This window comes from Brienomyrus brachyistius, chromosome 21, assembly GCF_023856365.1.
Source record: "Brienomyrus brachyistius isolate T26 chromosome 21, BBRACH_0.4, whole genome shotgun sequence".
NCBI classification, from domain to species: Eukaryota; Metazoa; Chordata; class Actinopteri; order Osteoglossiformes; family Mormyridae; genus Brienomyrus; species Brienomyrus brachyistius.
This window is the reverse complement of record NC_064553.1, coordinates 8,375,178-8,400,817: the sequence shown is the minus strand read 5'-3', so window position 1 is coordinate 8,400,817 and position 25,640 is coordinate 8,375,178. Positions and strand designations below refer to the sequence as shown.

The following is a 25,640-nucleotide window of genomic DNA, read 5'->3' as shown; positions in this document are numbered from 1 at the left end:
GTATAACCTAGGAACTGCCATCCTGGAGGAGATGCCGTAAGGAGTATGTTATAATAGGAATTATATATGAAATTACTATGAGGAGTGAAGAGGGCTTTTTAAGTGGTCGTTCTTAACATGATTCGCAGTCGAATTTCGCGACAAAGACATTTGCAGAACCGCTAAAGCAAGCCTGTTCTTTGCGAAGTGAGTTAAACACGGAAATCGTTTTATTCTGCATCTGCAGTCAACAGATAGTCAAGGTGCGAATTGTAAAGAATATATATATAAAATATGCATACAACCGCACAGTTATTTAATACGTCCATAACTAATGTCCTTATCGAAAAAATGTCCATGTCTCCCTTATTTAGTGAAGAAAATAAATGTGATTTGTGGTTAAGCAGGTTGGGGTCGCTATTCCTGCTCTGAACGGTGGGGGGCGCCAGTCCTTCAGCGCACACGATTGTTTCAGTTAAGCCGTGATGCTTGCAAGCTTATACCTTTCCACCCGCCGGAGTAGATCGAACGACTGTAAAACAGACGAGACCCTCCGCTACTTCCACTTACTTGCAATCGAGCTTTTTCAAAATGGCGGCGACTTCCTCCATCCAGCCGCCGATCGTGCATGCGTTAATGCAGGAAAATGCACTGCTTCGAAACTCCGACAGCCCTGCCGAGAATCGACAGGATGAATCCACGGCATCCGAGGGACTGACCCTGCGATCGCTGCACCATCTCCCGCCAGAGGAAATCAACAGAAGGCTGGAAAAAACTCACAGGGAGCTAAGCAACAGGAGAAAAATCTTGATCAAGAACCTACCTCAAGACACAACTAGTCAGGTGAGTCATTCAGCAACTACACGAGTGGTTTAAGGTGTTAAAGTGCACCACTAAAATGAGTGTTGGTAGGGGCTATAACTTTCATAAATCCCGAGTAAGTATCTTTATTTGAAAGTTTCTTGTATGTGTAGGAAGTTTCCTCCTTGTTAAGAGATGTGTCTCTTAAGTTGAGAACATAGTTCGAGCAAACTTATTTCTCGTCGCGCATCCCCTGAGTACAGCCGGCTCGTGCAGCGCTGCAGCGTTCGCGCGGACGGGCTGGGCACTCACGGACGTCCGCAGCTCTCGGCTGCACGCGCCAGCTGCTCGCTTTGATCTCCGCTTCGCCGGCGTCTCTCCGCATAAATGATATACGAGCCGCGCTCCCCCTACACTGAAGCGGACAAAACGAGTCTACGAATTATTGGTGACTTTTCCCCTTCATTAATATCCTGCTGGGTTAATACGTTACGTTGTCATTCTATGTTTATGATATTTTTAATTATTGATATCTTTATAAATGCTGTTACCCCGGTAACCGTGAATGGTGTCATACAAAGTTCGTGATACTTGTCTTTTTCTCGTTTGGTTACAGAACTAAAGCCTTTAGTTTGCCAGGTGCGTCTTCCCGTCAGCTTGACGGACGCGAATGACCCTGCTCTCTATAGGTTGATACAACATGGCGATTAGCCGGTGACTCGCTTAATAAATGCCTAAAATGGACTCGACACGACTCACGGGTTTAACGTACGCCGGTGTGTTTTACTGCAGTGCCTATCCAGCTAGAGAGCGCTTTTTTTTGGAGTGCTGTCGCCTGTTAAATCTGCATAAAAAACGGGGCATTTTAGGATGAGAGCTGCCTGATTAACCCCGCTAATTAAGAGTGGAGGTCTGGTTGTCGCGTGAAATGAACGAGGAAATAATTCTGTAAAAATTGTTAGTATGGGAAAAGAGCAAAAACATTGTCTGTTTAGGATGGGCTGATCCTCAAAGCTGATCGTTAAAGTTATCACTTCTTTTTTGCTTTGAACTTTTGCATGTATACAGTCACACGCACCAGTCCAGGTGGCGTGTTTCCAAGTATGTGAATGAGAAAATTGGTGAGGTAAAATATTAATACGAGAACCTGGTTCCTATACCATTTGATCGAGCAGTCGGCGTGTCTTCCCCTGCCTAATATTGCTGTAGTGCAATCATTTTATAGGCTGTTTCAGTCTTGGGATGACTTTCCCATCAATTCCTGGGCGAGAGTAGTGTATAAATGATCTAAAAATAATGGAACTACTGAGTTGTGTGCCATAAGGAAGTGAGCACCTTCCCATTTGAGACTGGTGATCAGTTTAACAGATTAATTATTTAGGGCCCCTTAGCTGCAGGTAAACCTCATTAGAAGTTGAAAACTCTGACCATGGACAGAGAGGCTAGCTGAGTCATTTATATAGAATGCATGTCATAAGTTAATGTGATTGTCCTGACAGCCTCCTGTCCTGATGGTGATTTTGTGTGTGTGTGTGTGTCCTGCTCTGTCTGTCAACAGCAGATGTTCCCTGATCTCGTCCTTCAGAACTGCCTTTTTAATGCCCACCTCATCTCAACAGTTAGGCATAATCCTTGGTGTTCAGTAAACCTGCAGACGCACTGTGTTGAGAACCACCGCTGACAGGCTCAGACAGCAGACACACATCCCCTCGGGGCGTGTGCAGACGGTTTCCACGTCTGCCTACAGACGTCGCCTCGAATCACAGTGTTCCTTTGGCCCTGTTGTGACCTTTTTCATGAAGAACTCCTCTGTCGTACTCAAGTGTGCTGGCAAGAGTGCCGGCTCTCCTGCTGACTATCTGCAATAAATGAAATGCTGTCCACACCAGGTTGGCACAGCAAAGGACTGTTTGCCCTTTGTGTTGCCAGAAAGCAAGACTACAGCCATACAAGTCTGCATCATCATCATAATTGTGGTGCTTAGCATTTGACTTGCAGTTTCCTGAGGGGTTTTCTTTCAGGTTTGTCAATGCTGTCAGTCCTTGGGAGTGCCTTATTAAACTTGATTGGTCTGTCAGGCTTTGAAAATGTTCATTGAAAAGCAGGGACGAGGGATTATGTTTTCCCCATGCTGATGTTGATGGCTGCTGCAGCTGTTCCAGATGTTTCATGTTGGACAAAAAATTGAGACTGATTAAAATTTTAGACTGTTTGCAAAAAACTGGTAGAATAAACCTAATATCAAGCCAATAATGAATCTTTTAATGCTGGTGCTGAGCTTTTGCATTGTTTGAAGTTTCAAGAAACACTTGTATTAAAAAAAAAGGAACTGAAATGTACCTCTTGGTTCTAGCTTTTGCTTCTTGAGGCAAAACAAGTGGGAACGTTCTTGTATTTTAGCAGTTCCATAATGCTTTGTCATGATTAAATATTTGGTTGGTTGTATTGTGTTCATTGGTACTGTTTATAATCGATGTCCAGGTGACCCAATGGATTAAGTGTCTGGGTGTGTCAGTTAGGTGTGAATGTGTGGTTTTGACTGCAGTTAATTCAGTTCTTGTAAGCTTGGAAGTCTAAATGGTAAGGTGTTAATGTCAGATTTAATGACCTTTTTGCGTTTGTCTTTGCATGAAAACTCGGGTTGTCTGAGAAATTATTTGGAATACACTTCGTAAATCTTCACGCTAGTTTAAAATAAAACCTTAAACCTGAATATATGATAATGCTACACCAGTTTGAAAAAATATAGAAAATATGTTTTTTAGTATTTTTTTCTTTTTTATAGTGTAAAATAAACATTATTAATCAAGACTACGCTGACATGCAGCTCTTGATAATTTTTCTTAATCTCTTCTTCCAACAGGAGGTCCATGATGTCTTGAGATCATATGAGCTGAAGTACTGTTATGTGGACAAAAACAAAGGAACAGGTAATAACCATTTATAAAATACAAGATATTTTCAGGTAGAGTTGAATAGTTAACTTTTATTTTGGCATGGATACAATCAGAAAGTGAAACTCTTTTCCCTCCCACTGTGTTTATACTAAACTGTTAACAGTGGACGTGTTCCATCTTTAAAATACAAATTTTACACTTTGATAATGCTGATTACATTTTTATGTCTTGCCATTTTATCAAATATGTTTCTTTCCAAGTTTTGTGAATTTTCTAATACATGTCGATTTCTTAATGTCTTTGCAAGCCAGCATTATCTGGTGGTAGTTGTCCTAATAATATGTTGCTTTGTGTTGTTTTATGTCTGAAAATGCATGTACATTTCATAGCTGCCACTCCCTGTATGAGTTCCGTCTTTTCATCACCTTGAAATAAGACAGTGTGAATGGTTAACATGCAGCAGGGATTTACACAAGGTCTTGTCACAGTGCGGAGGCGCTTAACATCGAGCCATGGGCCCACAAATTCGGCATTCCCAGCTAGGTGCCGCCATTGATCAAAGCTACGTCACTGCTTTCCGTTTGGCAGCAGAAAGCAGTCTGGCCTGGCTACGTGGGAATTCAGCTGTCCCGTCTGGTAGTAACGTCCCTGAGGTCATATCAGTGCCTATTGACGCTCATCAACGTACAGCACAAAAACTGGGATCAGTTCCAGCGGCGGCTGGTTTTGTCATTGGATATGCAACTCAAATATAACCTTTTAGAAAATTTGGTGGTATCTATATCAAAAAGTAAGAATATTCTGTAGCTGCATGGATGATTATTGGATTGAATTAAAGAATTCATTCATTCATCTAAAAAAAACCGCACGCAGATAATCAAATATTTTCTTTTCCAAAATGCTCAAGGGGAAATCTTAGAGCAGAAAATGTTTTCGCTGTTTTATACGTGGCTCACGGGAATGAGGTGTAACCTTGGTAGGCTTGAAACGTATGAAGAGGTCTGAAAATTAAGCTTGCCCACTCGCCTGCAGTGAGATATTTAAACAGAAGATGAGAGTACAGAACACAAGCCCGCTGGCTAGTAAAAAAATTCAATGTTGGACTACATTTTATTTTTTTTTTTTTAACTGAACTAGCTTAAAGGGCCGGTAGCAGATGTTCTTAAGTTCTACCCCTGCATAAGACAGTGTTGGACCATGTCAGAGCAAGTACTGCATAGATATATCTCATTACTGCGCCTGGCTCTAAGAATAGCAAACAAAACAAACACGTACATATTATATAAGAGCCAGGTAACAGTATGGCAGAGTGAGGCGATATTCCACCTTGCATATTTCACTCCATGTGTGCCACCATTTAAAAGTGCAGAGACACCTACTGTGAATAAATCCAGCATACTTTTTATTTTAGGAGTGTATCCTGCCAACACGTCCTTTAAAAACATCAAGCTAAATGGCTGTTGGAGGTCGAGTGTTTGCCGATTAAGACTGATCAGCGTTTTTGATTGGTACTTGGAGAAGTTACAATGTGCAAACCAAACTGCTCTTTTCCTTAAAAAGCCATCAACTCCTTTACTGTTTACTCTCCAGAGGTAAACTGCTCCAATTAAGCTAAAAACAGCTTATGTAACAGGATAATGAAGCACCGGATGATTAGTAACGTATCAGACTTAGGATATATATATGAACACAAGATCCCATAGCTAACAAACTAAACAGTGTTAATAAAGCTGCATTAATGTGCCCCTGTACCTATTTTACCCATAATGCTTGTCTTATGCTGACAGAGATGACTGGGTATCGGTTGTTGTTTTTTGTGTGAATCTGAAAATGTGTTAAAATATGAATTCCAAACAGTGGAGAGGGTGTGTAGTCTCACCTTTTAAGTGTGAAACCTTAATAATAGGTTCTTCATCGGCTTTGTCCCCACTGGAGTGCTGCTGTTAAAGCTCGTTGAAACGCCCCCCCTCCCCCTGCCCTTGCGCGCACACAGACACATGCACACAGGTGTGACAGCCGTCGACAGCACGCTATGGCAGGGTGCCAGGTGTGCAGCTCCCACAGCATCTTTCTCCAAGCAACGACTCAAACAGAATTAAAAAAAAAGGAAAGGAAAGAAGGAAGCTACGCAGTCCAGTAAGGAAAAAGGGCGACCATCTCCTCGCTGTTTCCCCAAGCAGAGAATGGGAGGGGAAGCACAGGCTCAAGGGATGCTGGGAAAATGGCCGCATGTGTGGGGGGGGGGGCACCGTCATGGAAAATACGGTTCCAGGTCAGATGATGTCCGTTTTGTACTAATTGTGCAGGATTAACCAAGTGTCTCATGATTCTTGGATAGTTTGCAGGTAGTGCTTCAGTAAATGTTAAGACTGCCACCATCAGAATCCTAGGCTTACAGTTGGAAATGTAGTATTGTTACACCCCCACTAGCTGAAGGAAGCTGATGTACTCCTGGAATGAAGAACCAGGGAGCTGTATTGGAAGTCATATAGAGGGGGATGTTCATGCAGTCAGTCATAATCTGCCCTGCTGCTTCTCCCCTTAAGGAGAAGTAAAATCTGGCTCTGGCTTCCACGGGGACCCCCACGGGGACCGCGTGACATGACAGGCGGGGCAGTCAGCATGCTGTTGGGGGCTATATGGGTTAGGGCGGAGCTTTTTCTGGCTGTGTGCACGTGCCGCAGGCTGATCGCAGATCCTATCTCGAGCCATCGCTATCATCGACAGTGAATGTCTGAGTTGGACCTTGATGGCTTCTGATGTTGCGAGGTGATACAGCGCAAGTCCAATGTAACACACTCCCTCAATGAACTCTTCAGGAACTCTTAATATAGAAACAGTAGTGCACAGTTTTAAACTTCGCTTCCGAGGTTCATCTTCACCCCCCTCCCTCCAGAAAGGTTTGCTCACCAACAGTGGAATTTCAATGTATTTATTTTTTTTTTGTCTTGGGTCCCTAGTCAGCATGCTGAGTTGTCTGCCCTGTTCTCGAAAACCACGAGTGCCAAACCGGCTTCTTTTAACTGAAGTTGGCACCTTCCTAATTTTTTATTGTTCTTAAAAAAAAAAAAAAAAAAAAAAAAAAAAAAAAAAAGCAGTACAGAAACCAGGAGGGAAAAATTCACTTGGGAGATATTTAAAGATGAAGCCTCATCGGTGTGGCTCTGTTGTGGTTGCCTGGTGAGCCGCCTCTCCACGTTCGTTAATATTGGCCATAAGACAGCACCGCGTGTGGAGGGTGACAGAGTGTTTTTCGTGGGGAATTAGCGCCTGCTCGTCGCCGCAGTGATCCGGCGCTGTGCCTTTTTCTGCCAGGGCGTGGGAGTCGGCCTCGTCCCACTGCCTGTGGAGGACAGCTGGTGCCTCGCAGCGGGAGGCGGTTATTGGATGTAATGGGGGGACGGGGGGGGGGCGAGTTTGTTATGATAAAGAGTTGAACTGTTATGGAGCGTGAGGCTGCGGGGGTGGGTGGCGACTCAGCCTGTCTGCTCGGCTAAAATACCCCCTGGGCATTAGGATGGGGTAAGCCTGATTCGAATGTACACACGGTCGGCGAGGAGCTTGCCCCCGCCAAATGTAAAGTGTCATCCCGTGGAAAATCAATGCCTTTAGTCGTTACTGAGTTTGTACCATTACAAAGTAGGCTTGGCCTCCTACCAGTGACCGTTGCTCTGCGGCTTGTGTGTGAGCTACAGAGGAAATGAGTTGATTCCCTCGACTCCTGGAGCGACGTGGCAGCCTGAAGCTGCCGCGTTTGTTTGGAGTTTATTACGGGTTTAGGTGAGCCTAACCTGGAATCTGCACAACATGCTTTCAGCTGGTGCCGCGGCTTTGTGTCCTCGTGCGTGTGAGACTGTGTGTATTTGTGGGTGTACTTTCTGTGGGTGTCTGTGTGTATATCAATAAATTAGTACATGTATACGTGTGTGTGTCTAACATGCTCAGTATGAGCCCAAAAAATTGCAGCCTTAAAAGCATTAAAAGAGAATCTTAGTGAAGACATTTTTAAGGTTGTTATAAGTAGACTAGCTTCATCTATGACTGCATTAACTGCTTCAGAAGACTGCGTCCTGCATATTTTTTCCTGACTTGTGGATCTCTCTGCATAGTATAGCCTTCTATTAAAAATATGGTGTTTTTTTTTTTTTTTTTTTAATTGATGGAGTGTTTCGGGGGAAGGACTCTTGAACACCTGGCATATGAATCAAACGTTAACCCTAAAGAGGGAACCCTCTTAACAGAATCTTGTATATTAAACGAGGACCTTCAGCCGTGGTTTAGACTTCTGGACTGTTAAGGTTGAAAATGTCATTGCCATCTCCTCCTCCCACTTCTCCTTCCGTCTTCCGCTGCTACCTCTTTAAGCACCTCACATTTTTAACTTCTCCATCTCTCCCATGGGTAATTAGAGCTGTAAACTTACTCAGCACGGCGATGGAAGTGTCAGCTTAGATGTGTCTAGAAGATTCCCCAAACAGGAGTAAGGTAGATCTCGTGCGATGAAAATACGGGGTTAGTCTGGCACTACGCCGGGTGAGGAGACTGCCAAGGAGGAGCGTCTGCCTCGGATGACAGGGCTGTGAGGTTCGATGGAGTCTGATGATGCAACGTGGCTGTAAGCCCAAGTTCCTGAAGCACAGGTCTGCCACGATCCCTGCCCTTTAACTAGCCTTCAGCGCAGCGGGAGCCGAGCTGCTCTCCGGCTTTCCCAGCTGGACATGATGCAAAGTTGTGTGTAAGTGTGGAAGGGCAACCTAGAGCCCAATTAATTCACACATTCTGTTGTTCGTAGTTACATACTTGGTCATCAACCAAGGTTTTGGCTTTGGGTGGTTGGTTGTGCATATTAGGTATGTGCATATATACATAGTGCACTATATATTTAAGCACTCCTTAAATGGGCTCCGTCTTCAGGTGCCTGCCTGCCTGTCTGCCTCATGTATGCATCGGCAAAAGTCTGGGGATCCTTAAGTGCATATTGACTTTGACAACCTTGTCCTGCTTGGATGGGCTGTTGAACGACTGTTTGAAAAGCCTCAGTATCTCAATCATTACTGCTCCTCAATTCTAAACCCCCTCCTGCTGTTTTCCAAGCCGTTGTTCTCTCTGTTTGTACCTGTTCACAAAGCGCCTGCAGTAAATAATGGAAGCAAAGGGTTTTTTCTTTGAAAACTTAAGTTATTAGCCTCGACACAGTTTCTTCTCCCTCCACCGGTGCAGGATGGCTGTAGTGAGCGATGGCCGCTTATCTGAAAGCTGCTTGCTCATATTTTATGGGCTTATGTTTCCACAAAGTGTAGATGTGCATAGCAAATGGAATGGGGGGGGACGGTGGGGGGGACTCTCATGGCTGAACAGGTAGTCTAGTAGAGGCCAACATTGTAATGGCGCTGAGTAACTCTGGGCGCGTGGAGTGTAATAAGGTGCCTCCTCGCCACGTTAGCGCATCGTCTGCATTTACTGGCGTCACCCGCGTTGGAGAATGCTGTTGGCACGTAAAATCACGAAGCTCACCCAAACGCTTGGGGTTGGCATCCTTTGTTTCTGCTGCAGTTGCTGTTAGTGCCTGTCGCTGTTTTCCTTTCTGTTCTGTTTGATTTTGTCTCCCCTCCCCCTTGATGGTCATGGAGGCTGTTGAAAAACATGACATACGAAATTCTGTATCCCTCTAGACTGCGCGGGGTCTGGTTCATTCCTAGCCAAATTGGATCAGTCCTGAATGGATGGTCACTTGCGTATAAATGTATGTGTCCTGCGTGTTGTTTGCATGCACTGTGGATTGTGTGGGTGGGTATCTGCGATGGCCACAGTGAGTCACTGGCCGTGTCGCCCGCAGCTTTCGTGACGCTGCTGAACGGCGAACAGGCCCAGGACGCCATCCGCTCCTTCCACCAGCGCAGCGTGCGCGGCCGCGAGCTCACCGTGCAGCTGCAGCCCACCGACGCGCTGCTCTGCATCACCAACCTGCCGCACGCATTCAGCGCCGCCCAGTTTGAGGAGCTGGTGCGGGCCCATGGCAACACAGAGCGCTGCTTCCTGGTGTACAGCGAGCGCACGGGCTACTCAAAGGGCTATGGCTTCGTGGAGTACATGAAGAAGGACTCCGCGTCACGGGCACGCTCCGAGCTGCTGGGCCGCCTGTTGGCCGACCGCGCGCTCATGGTCCAGTGGGCCGACATCAACCAATTAACCGCCGCCCACCTGCACTCCAAGTGCCTCTGCGTGGACAAGCTGCCCCCGGACTTCTGCAACGCCGAGAAGCTTGCCCAGATCCTTGGCAAGCGCCATAGCCCCGTCTTCTGCCAGGTGAGTACCAGCACCTTCGCTTGCTGTCCTCCAGTCAAAGTGAACTTTACCGTCATTGTGTGCACGTACAACGAAAGGAGGGAGTAGGCCCTCTCTGCAAGAATCACGCAGTAGAATCAGACAGCAGTAGAATACACAACATGACATTACACAAGGAAACTGTGCTACAGTTGGTCTCTCCAGTAAAATGCAAGAGTCAGTTTATTCTATTTTATTTTATCTGTATGAATGTACATACAATACTGTACAAAAGCCATAGGTAACCAAAGAAAATTGTCACAAAAAAGTGTGTCAATTTAAACGGTTAAAAACCTCTCCTAATGTCACCCAAGTATTTACAGCAGCCAACCAATATACCACTAGCCTACCATGTTTGGCTAATCAATACCTCATTGAATTATTAATTTATATTAGCTTAATTACTTAATATTAATTTAGTGAGCTGGTGGTGAAATGTAATGAATATGTGGAATGTTTGGGGTGCCCCCGAGGAGAGGTTTGGGAGCCTAAGTGGGGGTATTCTAGAAATTCTTGTTTGTTTGTTTATTTATTGTTCATATAATAATGTTAAATTGTATTGTTTTCTGAGCAAATATTTTTTTTGGCAGTAAGTACATATCTTTAAACATTTTCTTTGACTGCCTAAGACATTGTTTTTGTGCGTAAACAGTACTATGTAACACACACACACACACACACACACACACACACACACACACCATACACACATTTATACCAGGATATTTGGGGGCTACTGAAGTTTCCTTACAGCAGCATTACTACTGCAATAGCAGGGCACAGGATCCCAGTCCATCACAAGGCACGTTCTGTGGGGGGACTTGAGACGCCACCAACTAGGGTAGCTTAGAGTCATACCTTGATGTTTTTGGCATAACAAGAGTTGAGTATTTTCCAAAGAGTACAGTACACCATCTTCAAGCGCTTTTCCCAGGAAGCTCTACTCTAAATCCAGCAGCGTTATGCTAGGCTTCCCAGCCATTTCCTGTGGCTGCAATACTGATTGTTTATATTTAATATAGAATTTTTTTTCTTTTGCATAAATCCCCCACTGCCTTACTGACAGCTGTGCAGATGGCGGTGATTGGGTGTTTTATGGGCTGCTGACTGCTCTCGGTCTCGCTCCTTAGTGGCAGTCACCGCAGTTGTAGGGAGTTTAGTGGCAGAAGCAGCTGTTCCATGTTAGCACAGATGTGCCGGAGAATGTGATAAGCAGGGTATACGCTTAAGATTAAATTCAGAAACATTCTCGTTATTCACTGTAAAACGAATAAAGGGTGCAGTGCCGTCAGCTACCTCCCGCTGACCCTCAAGCATGAGGGACTGTGACATCTGGGGCGTTCAGCTTATTAACAGCAAGTCTTTGGCTTTCTGCAGTCCTGAGGTGTGAATTTTATGGGTCTGTACGGTTCTTTGCTGTAATGTGTTTTCCTTCCATTGTGATATAATTTACGACTCCTGTCCAGCTTCCGAAAGGTCACACGTTCCAGGATCTGGGATTTTAAGCTTTTAACTGCTCCCTTGTTTGGCTGGGGTGGAGGGGGGTTCAACCTGCTGGGTGACGTAATGATTATGGAAGGACTTGGGCCTGAGTTTATTTTCTTATCCCTTCTGATCGGACCACATGCCAACCCCCCATCACATCGGCTGCTTGTGAAACAGTCACAGACTGTGGTTAACAGCAGGAGTCTTGATGTTGAAAATTTTGCTGGCAAAGTAGCCAGCAGACTGAGGACAGTGTGGTGAGAGAGTCAGAAGAAAAGTAACAAAAGAGAAATGTAGAGGAGAGGCTCAGTCTCGCCCAGTAAACTCTAGTGCCCACCTATCATGAGAGAGAGGGGCGTGGCCATGTGTGGGCCAGCCAAACAGACTGCCCACCCAACACACACACACCAAATGTAGCCAATCAATAGTGATTTAATAGAATCATCCGTCAACGCCCCCTCCCGAGTCGCCGTCGAAATTGACAATTTCACAATCTTTTTGCCATTCCCACCCCCCACAAGACCATTGATAAAATCAGACGCTGGTGCCCAGCCAGCATAACCCCAAGCCCACCCCAGTATGGCATCCTGGTCACGTCACTGCATTGCATGTGTCCGATAAGCAGTCGCAGGGGCGGTTACGAACTCGTTAGGCTGGCCACAGATATAGCACGGCCTGCTTCCCCCTAGATCCGAGCTCAGTCTAGCAGTATGTTTGTGTCTCCCCAAGCGGGATTTTGGCCACTCTGCTACGCTCAGATATTTCTGAAAGTGTGCCGGGTCCGTTTTAAGATCCCCCACTCCACGCCGCTGTCTCTCTTAACTCCAAAGGTGCCCAAGGACAACATGCCCACACTGTAGCTCCCTTCCCCCGGACCAGAAAACTCACGCTGTGGCAGCATTTTGGTTTCTGTCTTGCCCTTTTTCAGGGCTTGCGAGTGGCTGTCAGGCTTCCGTGATTCACCCAGATCACTGTCAGCACTGCTGTCACTCTCGCCGCTTGACTTAAGATCACTGCCAGATTTGCTACATGAATGCTTTGCTTAGGACAGGTGCCTCGTTCTTCTTCCAGACTTGCACTTTGGCATTGATAGAGCTGTCTGTTCCCCTTGCCTGTCCGGAATTGCCTTTGCACGGCTGATGACTGTGTGGCTGATCTCCGCTCTATTGACACATGCCCTGCAACTTAAGCGGTCTGTGAGCCAAAATGGCTGCCAGAAAGAGATCTTCATCCTCATTGTGCTTTAGTGCATCTCCCTCCTCCGTTCTTAGGCTTGGCTGCAGTCCCACAGCATCCCTTGCCAGTTTAGTTTCATCTCTTGCCTTCCCTTTCTCCTTTCCAGCACTCTGTCTCTTACTCACTTCAGCCAACCTCTCTGTTGAAAGGACCGTGCTCTGACCAGCCCCTTTGATCCACCTCACGCCCTGGTCCGTCCGATTGACTCTTTCCGATACATGATCTCCACACAAAACCCTCCACCTTGGAACCAATTTTACCACAATTTATCGCTCATTTCTGTGCAATTTTAGTCATATTGCAGAATTTACATGCAAAGAAATATGCAGAACTCAACAATACAGAAGAATAGAAAGATGCTTCTCCCCACATACATACTGCACTTCCAGCAACACACACACACCCAGTCAGCTGCAATTTACAACAACACGTTGAATGCATGACCTGGGGAAAGACACTCAGTCTCGATTCACACATTGACACACACACACACCATTTAGACACATGCAGCAGATTCTGGAATTTTCTCTTTCATTTCTAACACACAAGCTGAGAAGCAGCCTTATCCATTAAATGGAATTCCTACCGGCTTCTGAAATGCCAAGTGGGACTTTAACCCATTTTCCATGTGCAAAAGGAAGGGCTTTAACCCACCTTCTGCTGAATCCCATCCTTGGGTGGTATGTGACTGTGTAGGTTAGGACTTCATGTTCATGATTGGATGGTTGCTGGTTCAAATCTCGTTGGGGGCAGAGTAACTTTAAGTCATATTGATCCTCAATGTGCTCAGTTCAGATCTAATTCTAGTCCTTCCTCTATTCAAACTAAGGAAACTCAACACCTCTTCTCAAACACAATTTCCACAGTTCCAACAAGTCTGCGAGTTCCACCCAAACCTTTTTGGAACCCGCTTCCCCAAAATGCTGTTCATTCTCTCAAAGGTTCTTCTGCAAAAATAGGCTTTTGTCACCAGCTCAACCAGGGCCCCCATCACCGGAGCAGCCTACGGGCAGATAACCTAGCTGGGAAGCTTATTAAAAAGGCGTTCCTTTACAGGTGTGACCTGCCGTTGGGAATCTCCGGGGAAGGCCCAGTTCCTCAAACCGCTTGGTGTATCAGTTCTTCTTGTGATGCCAATTAACTGTTGACGAATTCGAACACAAATAGCCAATAAGGGTAGTTTATTGAAAGGCTTAAAAGACACTGTGGTTTCTCCAGTGTCGTCTTCGGCGATAGAACTGCCAGTTTGTCTAAACAAGGATTGTAGAACTGTAAACTAGAAGGAGCATCATGAGGTCTGTGAAGACCTTTTCTACATACTTTTGTGATCTAGGGCCTAACTATAAGCAATAACAAGTAATCATTATTAATTCACCTTTATTGATATGATTCCATAATATATACCAGACATTAGTTCTCAGCGGCTTGTTCATCATTCATTAGCTGAGGACTGATGTCTGGTAATTTGGATTCGTTTGTCCAGGAATGACTGAACCCCAATTGGCTGATAATTATTTTTGCAGTTACGGGAAAGCATTAGCATTGCTGCTGTTCATTGGTTTTTTTTTTTTTTTTTAATGCAATAATCACACAGTCAATATTTCAGCTGTACTATCACTCTGAATACATACTTGTATTTCAGACGTCATCTGCCTCTTGAACAAATAGTCGAATTCAAAATGTAAACCTAGAGCAGCTGTGTTGCTAATACGCTAAATAGCTTTTGGGTTTATGGATTAGTCTTTTAAGTTTGTGAATATCATATTCACTTAGGATTATATTATTAAGATAAAATACTATCCATATCCCAAGGTTTTGCCATATAATTTGAGCCAGAATCCCCTCTTTCGGGTAAAAGTGGTAACTGATAGCACCTAGCAAAAGTGCTCACACTGAATAACAAGCTGTTGAAATTATTTATGTTTCATGTGCCATGTGCAGACCTGTTTACAGGCTGATGGGACACAACAGTGAGCCAAGCCAAGAAATCTGGGCCTGAAAGGTCTGTTTACGTTGTCGTTATGGGTTTGCAGCATTCTCAGGAAAAAGACTCAGTGGCTGAGTGCGTAAGCTGTTCGCATGCAGAAAGCGAGGATTTAGCAGGGTTCATTTGGTGCTTCCGTATTAAACGTCCTTTCTGTTGTTTGAGATGCTAACTACTAGTCCCCCTGCTGCCCGACCATGGCATTGAACGGGAAGGGTCTGACTGCACATCCACTGTGAGGCGTGTCCACTGATGGATTGGAAGTATCCGATTTAAATGTGCAATGTTTTTAATTTTAATAAGTTATTTTATAGTTTTTTATTGTATTGGATATAAGGACGAACTGCACCAGCTGCCAGTGAATTTTTGTGCTTTAAATAATGCTGTAATGTTAATGAATGGTTGCTTAAAGGAAATATTTCTTTGAGTATGTTATGCTGGTGCTGCATAATGTCTGCTTAATGTTAATTTCTCCGAGACTATGCTTAAATCTTAAGGGTTAAGATAGACATCGGAGGAGCACTTGTTTATCATCTTCAAGTATTTCTTTTCCAAATCGATCCTGTCTGTATTTATGGTCCTTTTGAATGACGGAGATTTATTGAATAAAAAAATACAGCAGAACAGTTGTGATTCGATTCAGGCCAACTTACTCTTCGTCTGTATTTGTATCTGTGAGTGGTATAACGGTATTGAACAGTCTGCGCATGACAAGCAGTAACAACTATGTAGGAAGTGTGTTTTGTAGCAGCCAAATAATAGGAAACTCCCATGCTTATAGCGAACAAAAAAAAAAACATTCCTCTTCTAAGCAGAAGTGACATCACTTGAGTCAATACTGCGATATTTCTGAATAAGTCTTGGATGGATCTCACATCCCACAGTGTATTTACGGTCTCTCACTGGATTAGCCTCACAGTGGATCTGCAGCCAGGCTCTAGTACAATGAAGGGCTGAAATTTTTGGAGCACGTGTCTGTAAAATGAAACAGGGCTATGATGGGGAAGGGCAGAGTGTTACATTGTTTACATGGCCTTAGGGCTGCTTCAATCTGTCGGCAGCAGAATTTGAAAACAGGCACAGCGTCAGCCCAGATGCATGATGGGAAACCTCCTGATTTTGTGACCAAATAAGCGCCGTGTGTAATTCTGCACTAAAAGGAGGGGAAAGCGGTTTGTAGAGGGAGTAAATTCAACCTCTTTGCTTCAGTGCTGTTGATGCACATGTGTAGCTGAAGCAGAGCATGATGCCAACAACACAAGGGCCATGAGTTTAAATCCCATGGTGCACAGACATTATAACCCCTTTACTGTAAGTCATTTTAGACAAGTGTCTGTTAAATGAGTAATATAGTGCATGGCTTAGCTGTGGTTTCTGATGCTATGCTACCACTGTCCTGCTTCCTCTTCCTCAAAGCTGGCTCAGGACGAAGGGAGCCACGTGAGGGGATTCGCCGTGGTGGAGTATGAGACTGCAGAGCAGGCCGAAGACGTGCTGATGGATATGGACCGGCAGCTGCTCGGGGGCCATGAGATCCGCGTGTCCTTCTGCGCCCCCGGCACGTCAGGCCGCAGCACCCTGGCTGCTCTGATAGCTGCACAGGGCGTGGTGAGTGTCGCCTCCTGCTGGCTGCTTCAGGAATTGACCAAGGCACTATTTGAGGCCTAATTAGAGAGCGGACAGAAGCCTGGCTGACGATACGTCAATAACAATAAAAATATTGTGTCCAGCTTACAGTTTTCAAATTTACTAAACCAGAGGGGGCTTTTTTTGGTCAGTGTCCAGGAGGTGGGTGTCAGTGAGAAGTCCAGCACCAGAAATTCTCTGATTATACATAGGAATGGACAGAGGTGCCCAAACAGTTTCGAACGCCAGATAAATGTAATGTGACTCTCCATCACCTGCTTCTCCTCCAATGTATTGTGACAATGAGGCATTAGCCGGGATTAATCCTTTAAAAATAACATCATCTTCACAGCAACCGATTGAAACTGGATCTTTCCCCACAACAGCGCTGTGGCCTGGGGTGCCAGGCCAGCCCAGTAACTGCTGAACCGTTCCGAAGTGGGCTTGAGTTTCTTCCAGTCAAACGGCCTTTAATTAGGCCGTGGAAGACGTCACTCTGTAGGACTCCAGTCTCTGGTCTGTTAATAGTCGGGATGGAGATGGACATCCTCCGATACGCTGCCAGCGAGATTCTGCTTCGTTCTAAATGCGTGCTCCGCGCTTGGTGTCAGTCCCGCAATGCCACACACAGCCCAGGAAAAACATACTATTTTTGAAATCATCTAGCTGCCTGCTCTCATGCTCGTCAACACGAGCGCTGTCTCCACTCCGAAGGCGCTGAGGGTCCACTGTGCTCCCAGTTCTGCCTGCCGCATGTGATTAGGGCTGGGATGGGGATGGATGGGGGGGATGGGGGGGGTGTAGACTTGCTCTTCTCGAAGGATGAGGGGACGAGACTGCAGGGATGTCCTAATGAGGGTGGTTCAAGTGTCCCGATATAGCGCCATCAGCCTGCCGTTTTCACACGCTCAGGTACCACTGACATCGCAAGTCGTAAGGTCTCATTGAGCCAAAGTGGCTCTTAAATTGATTTCCCAAACTGAGTGACTCAGATTAATTTGCACGTGCTGAAGGTTCTGGCCAGGCCACTGGTTCAGCCCGAATAACCGGGCTGACGTTCAGATTAGGGTTTCGGTGGATGTGACGGCCAGACGCTCGCCTGTGACTCCCAGTCACTGTGCTACACGACTGTCTGTGAGTGCTCCCTGGCGCTCTCCTGCAGGCTGATGTCTGCGGGCGCCTTCCTGTGTTCCCACAGATGTCCAATAGCAGGAGAGGCCTGCTTCCCGAACCCAGCCCAGCCCAGTTGCTGGGCAGCATGAACAACCCAGCTGCCCTGCAGGTTCTGCTCCGACCGTACCTGACCGGGGTCAAACACACAGGTGAGTGGGTCCGGTCCTTCCATTATGAGAACAGGATGCATAGGAAGTCTTTGGTGCCTCAAATTGCTCTTGGTCTTTGGAGACAAATATCATATATAGTATTTGGTCTATTTAGAGAAAAATGTACAAGTTTCTTCTGTTTGTGTTATTTGTGGTCCTTCAGTGAGCTGACATGGTTCACCCACCCGTGTGTCTGTACTTTTAGTGAGAGTGCTGAGTCACATCCCAGAATGAAGGAAGGCGAGACCAGTAAATTGAAGGGCTTTCGGCTCATACCTTTAAGGAATTCCACTGCTAATTTTAGCAGCTGATTAAACGAGACGCTTCTCGCTCGTTCTGAAGCCCGCTGCCGTTAGAGGAGCCATGCTCGCTTTCTTTTTTAAAGAGATAGCAGACAGATAACACCGACCTTCACCAGGGCCTGTGTGCCGCCCCCCCCCCCCCCCCGCCCCCCCATTCCCATCTCCAGGGAAGTTTGCGCAGCTGCAAGGCCTGCCCTTTCTGCGGCCTCCGTTCACATCAGCACTGGTCCAGTTGGGAAAGGTTCAGCAGGTAAGGTGTAGTTCTAACTCCAGGTGGGGATCTTCGCGAGCACAGAAGAGGGGCTGTAACAACACATTATATAATAATACTGCGTTATGTAGTAACTTGACAGAATGTAACAGATTGAATGATGGTAATAATAACAATGATAATAATAGGATAATGTTGCTATATAAATTTATAATATAGTCTACAAATTACATTTTGCCAAGTTATTACACAATGTGGTGTCATTCCGTAAACCGTTGTTACAGTGTGACAACGCATTATTTAATAACATCTCATTATGCGATGAGAATTTGTTACATTTTGTTGCATTATTACATAATGTGTCGTAACAAGGATACTTATAGGATCACACACAAAGCAATGTGCTGGCACTCAGAGGTCTGACACATCCTCAATTCCCCATCTGCATCCCTTCTGCATGGACACATCCCATCCACTCCGGATGCATGTGTGATTTTCCTCCTTTATGAGCTAAGTTCTTCGTACATTTTTATACTTTTTTAAAAAACCTGTTTCTGAACATGAGTGAGGAGCCAGTTTATAAAATGTCCTCCGTAAGTGTGAGCTGGGTTCTGCAGAGTCACGATGAAGACTATGAATGCTAGCTGCTCTGGTCGGTGAGCTGGCCGTGTTTCCTGTAAAGCGGGGGGGAGACGTCTCCGCAGTCAGTGATTGGGCGGTGATCAGGTGGTCAGACCTATAAAGAAATGAGAGCAGCATGGTGTATCGTGACACTCCGTGGACGCACCAGTACCTGGGCATGTCCAGCCCCCCCCCTGAACGAATGCACTCTCCTCGCTGCAGAATGCCTTGCTGGGGAACAGTCTGATGCTACAGAATCTGCTTCAGATGCAGCTGGCCCAGCAGCAGTTGGTGCCGATCAAAGAGAAGCCCGTCAGCAGCGTGAGTGTCTCCCTCTCCCCCGGCGTGTCTGTGAAGACGCTCCTCGCTTGACAGCCCCCCCCCCCCCCCCCACCCACCCCTAATGTTGCAGGCAAAGTGATGGTTTCTCCTTCCCAAACTTAGTTTGGACAGGAAAGGTCAGCAGAGGGGGGCTGTTTAATGTGCCATCCTCCTTCTCTGTCCTCACTCCTTCCTAGTGACTTGTGCTTCCCTATATTTTAAGGTTGTCTCACAACCCTCAGTCCCCAGCCTTCTGGGGGACCCCTCGAGAGCGCTGCTGCAGAAAGCCATGGACCTGATGTCCCCAGGCAAGGGCCTGCTGGGAGACTGCCCTACTGGTGCGTTTAAACAGAAGCTAACATCTTTGGATAAAATAGTACTGTTCAGGTAGCTGGATAACAATGTGTTCTTGTTAAGCGACTCTAAGGTCCAACTGCTTTTATTGCACAGTGGCCGGACCGTAAACCCGTGTCCCTTGATGATGACCTTCCCAACTTTCTGTCTTTTTCTCGAACACCCCGGCTAGACCCATCTCAGGATGGAGCACACGCTGCTGCCAAATCCTCAAGTTGTGGCTCGGGGCTTGTGCCCTACCCCCCCGGCAGGCAGATCCTGGGCTTACCAGCCGGGGGTGAGCCAGACGGACCCCTCATCACCGATAAGCCGCCTTCTGGCCCCAGGGCCACGAAGCCCATGGCCTCAGCCCTGCAGCACGCCCGCAGGAACTCCACGCTGGCTCCCAAGCCAGCAAGCACCAACGAGAACAGCACTACGGGGACGGTACGACGCCCTCTACTGGCAGAAACCAGTTCCGCTTCATTTATAGCAGTTGTTCTCAAACTTTTTGCATAGTCTTGTGACCATTTTCTTTTCCAAGCCACTGATCTGACAGTAGTTGCGCTATTTCAGGGCTATGCATGTCTCCCTGAGGTTCAAATCCCATCAGCAACACAAAGCCAAGGTCTGGGAGGGTCCCCTTGGTGACATTCAGCAAGGGAGTGGACACGATCAATTCTGCTCTGCCTGTGGGGGCTAATCTCCTACGCAGTTTAACAGATCGCTAAGATCTGTCAAGCAACAAAATGATGAAAGAAGATGTTTTAGTATTTTCAGAAAATCATCCTCGTAATTATTTGGCACTACCCCCCAGTCTGAGCACCGGTGATTTAGACCCTAAACACAACCTGTGTGTGTGTGTGTGTGTGTGTGTGTGTTTCACAATGAAAAATGGAAATTTAAATACAATGGAAATTTACCAATATTTTAAATATATTTTTAAACGATGAAGCACATTTACTGCAGTGATGATGGGAATAAATGTTAATTCTTTATATTTAGGTTCTTACTGAATGATTTTATGCAAAGAGGCTTTTTGCTAGTTTATATAGATAGTCTGCTGAAGTAATTCAGGTTAAGGACCTTGCTCAAGGGTATAACTGCAGGATCCTCCAGGGGCATGAGCGAGCAGCCTTCGGGGTACAGGGTCGACGTCCTTAATCGCGCTACTTTAACTGGGTTAGCGTGTCACGTTTTCTAGGTCGGTGTAACTTTGACCTTGTTGGATTATTCACGGTCCTATAGAGGGCAGGGAAAGGTTAGCGGCTAGTGGTGAGGGACCCTACCTGGCCTAATGCACGATATCCAGAAGCTGCCATTTTCCTTTGTGATAAAAGTGACAGTCATGTTGTCTCTTCTATGAGTTCACTGTTGTTCGCTCCATTGATGTGGTTTTCATTAAAATTTAACTTATAATTTGTACCCAAAATGGCCTGGGGGGGGGGGCACATTCAATGACAACTCTGTCGTCCTCAGTGGGCTCATTAAGGATTAATTAATGGTGCGTCTGTGTGGCAGGCTGGCGACTCGGTCTCTGTTGCACCCTCCACCCTGCAGGCTCTGGCCGCCAACCATACCTCACTGCTGGGGGAGCCACCTAAGGAACTGAAGATCCCCACCAACCCGTACCTGAACTTGGCCAGTGTGCTCCCAGGCATCATTCTGCAAGGTAACCCCCCCCCCCCCTCCAAGGGCCCCCCCAGCCCCCAATAACATGTATGTGCCTACACTGCACTCTTACTGCACTGTCCGCACTCATGGGGGAAGCTTGTTTAAAGATTTGCAGTAGCTGAGAAAGACCAGGTTCTGTTCTGACCTGGCATAAGGTGGGGGAGGGGGGTTTCAGCTTTCAAAAGCACTCAATTGTACCTTTTTATTTATTTATTATTTTTCCCCCCTGCCCAGCCCCTGCCAGCGGAAAAACAACGAGCGTAGCGCTGCATGGCAATGCGTTCGCTGGTGGGCTGGCGCTAGCGCCCAAACTCACCCCACCACTCTCAACGGCCCTGTACGGCACAGACACCCCCATGGACTACATGTCACAGTACGGTCCACAGTACTCCCAGGTGACTGTGACTCCATCCCAGCATGTGCCACTGTGGGCCGGTATCAAGCGCCCTTCTCTGTTCGCTGTGTAGAACCCTGAGTGTCTGTTTTTAGGGGCCTTTAAAAAGCGTGACACACTGTGTGTGTGTGTGTGTGTCTGTGTCTGTGTCTGTGTGTCTGTTTTCTCCCCGATACTCTCCCTCAGGCACGTGCCTTGACTGTATGCTCTTATAAACGTTGTCAGTGGGCTGTGCAGTACAGAATTAGCACCGCTGAGGGTGCCGCGTCCCATCTGGGCCCCCGGTGGCGAGATGCGTGAGACTTTCCCGGCTGAGTGCCCCTCGTGCTGCCCAGCTGGCCCTGCACTTGGCATACTGTGGCTGTGACTCAGTTCTGAGTGGCACACACACCAGGGGGGTGGGGGAGGGGTGGGGGGAACCAGCCACCTGCATGCCGTCTACCAGCCTTCCATCCTTTTCCCATAAAGGTGCCCCACCCCATGCTGAAGCAGTATTGGGGTTAAAATGTTTTTTTATTAAGACTAAGGAACTTTATTGATTCCAGGGGGAGATTCTTGTTTGACATAAATTACTGTGTTTGTTGTTTATATAAACACGTACGCATGCAGTCACTTCTCGACTTACGATGGGGTTACGTTCTGATGATGTCGAGTGCAATAAGTACGTGAATAACTGCTGTCACTGAATAAGTAAAATAGTTACTGCAAATAAGTAAATACCAGCGATTTTAAAAAGTAAGTAAATGAATACAAGTGTATTTGGTCAAACAGGACAAAAAAACATTGTAGGATATGTTGTTAAACACTGTGTGAACGTAAACTGGAAGGGTGGATGCCGCTGTGGCCTGGCATCAGCAGATAATATGCAGCATATCGCTAGTCCGGGAGTAGATCAAAGTTCAGTTAAATTTGCTGCTCATTATGCTTCGCTATCGCGCCATCATAATGTAGAAATATCGTAAGCCGGACCGTCGTAAAGCAACGAACACCAATATGTTTTATGCTTGATATCTGTTTTTAATTGTATGGTCTGTCCTATAGGAAGCCATTCAGCAGTGGTACCAGAACTACCAAGCCCAGGCCTACAGCGGTGCCCCCCAGGACAGCGACTATGGGAAGCAGCAGGAGCGGGTGGGGGCTCTGGGGGTCGTCCGTGCACATGGCCACTACACTAAAAATACCCACAAGCCTCCAGGCCACGCAGAACTGCACATGACGGCTTTTCGTGCTGAGGGAGCCTTGAATCTCTACCACTGACAAAGTAATCCAGTTGTTCAGTTTAAATGTAAGTTGATGATGATAGGATTGGTTAACATCTCAACAGTAACTATAACTCTGTTCGAGTTCTCATTTTTTTAGTTTTAAATCAGTGATTTTTGTTCAAATCGTGGTAAGTCGACACATCACATAGTTACACCATTATTTTTCAACATTGGCCGGGCAGGGGGGTAAAAATCGAGACCATCAAATGATTGCTCTTAAATGTGATAGTCTTTAATAAAATAACTCCCATTATCTTTCCGAGTTTCTGCCTGGTTTAGCTTTAGTTTCTTCTTATTTCATGGCTGCCGCAGGATGTTGGCACCACGTCGTATGGGGATTATGGCGCATACATGCAGACCATCAATCAGTGCTACTCACACACACACATGTCCGTGCAGGACTTCCCTCACAGGGACACCACCAAGGTAATTCTGTCTGTCTGCACGTGTGTCTCTGTCAGTCTGCGTACCTGTCTGCCTCTGTTTCAGTGTATGTGTATGCATGCATGTGTCCCCACAATGTGATTAAAAACCTGTTATGACGACCTTGTGGGGACATTTTTTCAGCCCCTAGAATTGAAAATTCAGTTATATACAAATCTGACTGCAATCATAAAACTAAAATAGCCAAAAGTTTTGTGTATTGTTTGGATACCTTATAGTTAAGGTTAGGGCTGGGTAGGGGTGAAGGTTGTCATGATTGGGAATAGTGTGTTGCCCATAGAAATGAAGTCGACCGCCTCCACAAAGATATGAATTCTAAACGTGTATGTGTCTGTGTGTGAGCACGCAGCTGGATTTGACTCAAGAATATCTTTGTAGTTTGATCAGGAACGGCAATGGAGGCCTTACTCTCCTCTCTCCACAGGAGGCTGATTTGTCCAAAACCTCGATGACCAACACGCTGCAGTCTGTCGGTAACGGCAGTGCTCCGTACAATGCTGTGCCCGTTATGCCAACCTACGGGGGTATTCAGCACATCACTCCAGCATCAGTCGCGTTATCCCACTCAGCACAGGCTACCGCAGACTGGAGTCAGTACTACTATGTAAGTACAGCCTTGGGCAGCTTCACAGCTGCCTCATACGCTATGAGTTTCAGATTCACTTATTCCAAGTTGTGATCGCAGTCTCAGTCAGTGTAATTGTCCTCCTTAGTTGGTGTTAAGATGAGTCCTTTTGGGCTTCAAAGAGTGCAGCAATAAAAAAAAAAAGTGAAACGGACCGTTCAGATGGTGCAGTTTTTCCAAACGGCCTGTCTGTTTATGCACCCTCTCTTTTGCCAGAACCAGAGTCAGACACGGGCACTCAAGCGGGACTTTCCAACTCTGCAGGAAGGACCTCCAGACAGGCCCCTTGTAGGGCAGCCCTCCCGGGGCTCGGGAGCCCTCTATGCAGACCAGCACAAGAAGAAGAGGATATAGTCGATCCTTCTGGTAGCTTGAGCCATCTATGTGCTGTCGGTACTCGCTCCCTCTGCTTACTCCGGGCCTTTCTCATGGTCTCCTCTTTACACGCTTTAACGTTTAATAGTATATAATTGTGTATAATGCTCTCTTTGTGTTTGTGAACCTGCAGTCTTCCTGTGGGATGTGTGTCCATGTCCTTTCCTCTTCCCAGGAATGTTTTCATTTTCTTCCTAAAGGGAAATAAAAAGTCCCTAATAAGAATGTAACTTTTTTTATTATTTAATGTAATTATAAAGCACTGGTATCCCTTGACAATTTTCCGCCTTAGATTATATTTGAACAAAATCCTTTAATGTGTTTCCTCCGTAATTATGACACCGTTGCTCAGCCGCAATGACTTGATGAGCATCGAGAAAGGCTGCTTCCGTTCAAAGCTGGTGTTCTAAGACCAAGAAATAACAGGATTGGTGACATCTTCAGTGGGGACCTTCACAGGTTAAAGGTTTTGTGGGGACGTCGGAGCTCTGCTTTCCCCATAAACCTGCCTGCTGAGGGACAGACTGCCCCCTTTTTACAGCACTTTAGCATTGAGGTTCTCTGGTGACATCCTCAAGTTCACTTTGGGTGAGTTTGAAATCTGAAAATGTGATACAATTTGATGTCTATGGAGCATTTTCTACCTGCTCAAACCTCCAGTCACATTTGTAATCTAACTATATTAAAAATACAGTACTATTGTATTGAGTCCTTTTTTTCTTAGAGAAATAGTCCTCCATCCTACAGATAATCAGTTGCTCCAAGACCAACATTTAACAACGCAGTGATCTTCTTACTGCTAATTCTAGAATTTCCATAGATTTTTTTTGTGGTTCTAGAATAACTATTTAGCTGCCCCCCCCCCAGAATATCCACATAATTTGGCTTGACTTCTAGCACGTGAATTTTACAGTAGGGGTGGCACAGCGGTGCAGTGGTTAGCACTGTCACCTCACACCTCTGGGACCTCAAAGTCCACCACCATGGCTCCATGTGTGTGGAAGTTTGCATGTTCTCCTCGTATCACCGTGAGGTTTCCCTTGCGTACTCCAGTTCCCCCCCCCCCCCCCCCCACAGAAACATGTTGAGGTTAATTGGACTTGTCAGATTGCCCGTAGGTTTGCAAGTGTGAGTGACTGATGTGCGTGTGTGCCCAATGTTGGGTTGGTGCCCCATTCTGGGTTGTTCCCTGCCTTGTGCCCTATGTTGGGTTGGTGCCCCATTCTGGGTTGTTCCCTGCCTTGTGCCCTGTGATGGGCTGGCGCCCCATCCTGGGTTGTTCCCTGCCTTATACCCATAGGGTCCGGGATAGGCAAAAGACCTCTTGCAACCCTGAATATAGCAAGTGGTTTCAGAAGATGGATGTATGTATTTTACAATGTTTCTAGTACAACCAGGGTCTCTTGAAACATCTTTATGTTACA

The 25,640-nt window shown here is 46.2% G+C and overlaps 1 protein-coding gene across 3 annotated transcripts; it reads left to right on the top strand.

Annotated features, from left to right (window-relative positions):
• The first annotated feature begins 415 nt into the window (after positions 1 to 415).
• LOC125716738 (ribonucleoprotein PTB-binding 2-like) lies at positions 416 to 24,920 on the top strand. 3 transcript variants are annotated; one of them, XM_048989373.1, is made up of 15 exons: positions 416 to 822; positions 3,644 to 3,710; positions 9,514 to 9,983; positions 16,123 to 16,314; positions 17,531 to 17,654; positions 18,124 to 18,206; positions 19,011 to 19,109; positions 19,333 to 19,447; positions 19,636 to 19,889; positions 20,964 to 21,114; positions 21,351 to 21,511; positions 22,552 to 22,641; positions 23,085 to 23,198; positions 23,641 to 23,820; positions 24,058 to 24,920. In XM_048989373.1, exons 1-15 carry the CDS (start codon positions 571 to 573, stop codon positions 24,193 to 24,195), a joined length of 2,490 nt encoding a protein of 829 aa, XP_048845330.1. In that variant the 5' UTR covers positions 416 to 570; the 3' UTR covers positions 24,196 to 24,920. The 3 variants fall into 3 exon arrangements, with proteins under 3 accessions (XP_048845330.1, XP_048845332.1, XP_048845333.1); XM_048989375.1 differs by having other exon boundaries at positions 417 to 822; positions 21,003 to 21,114; XM_048989376.1 differs by lacking the exon at positions 416 to 822 and adding an exon at positions 847 to 916.
• The last annotated feature ends 720 nt before the right edge of the window (positions 24,921 to 25,640 follow it).

Bases quoted from the DNA above. Each gene is read 5' to 3' on its own strand.
- LOC125716738 (XM_048989373.1), top strand. From the start codon at position 571: ATGGCGGCGACTTCCTCCATCCAGCCGCCGATCGTGCATGCGTTAATG. The intron at 18,207-19,010 runs GTAAGGTGTAGT...TCCTCGCTGCAG, and splicing joins AGTTGGGAAAGGTTCAGCAG to AATGCCTTGCTGGGGAACAG. The intron at 23,821-24,057 runs GTAAGTACAGCC...CTCTTTTGCCAG, and splicing joins ACTGGAGTCAGTACTACTAT to AACCAGAGTCAGACACGGGC.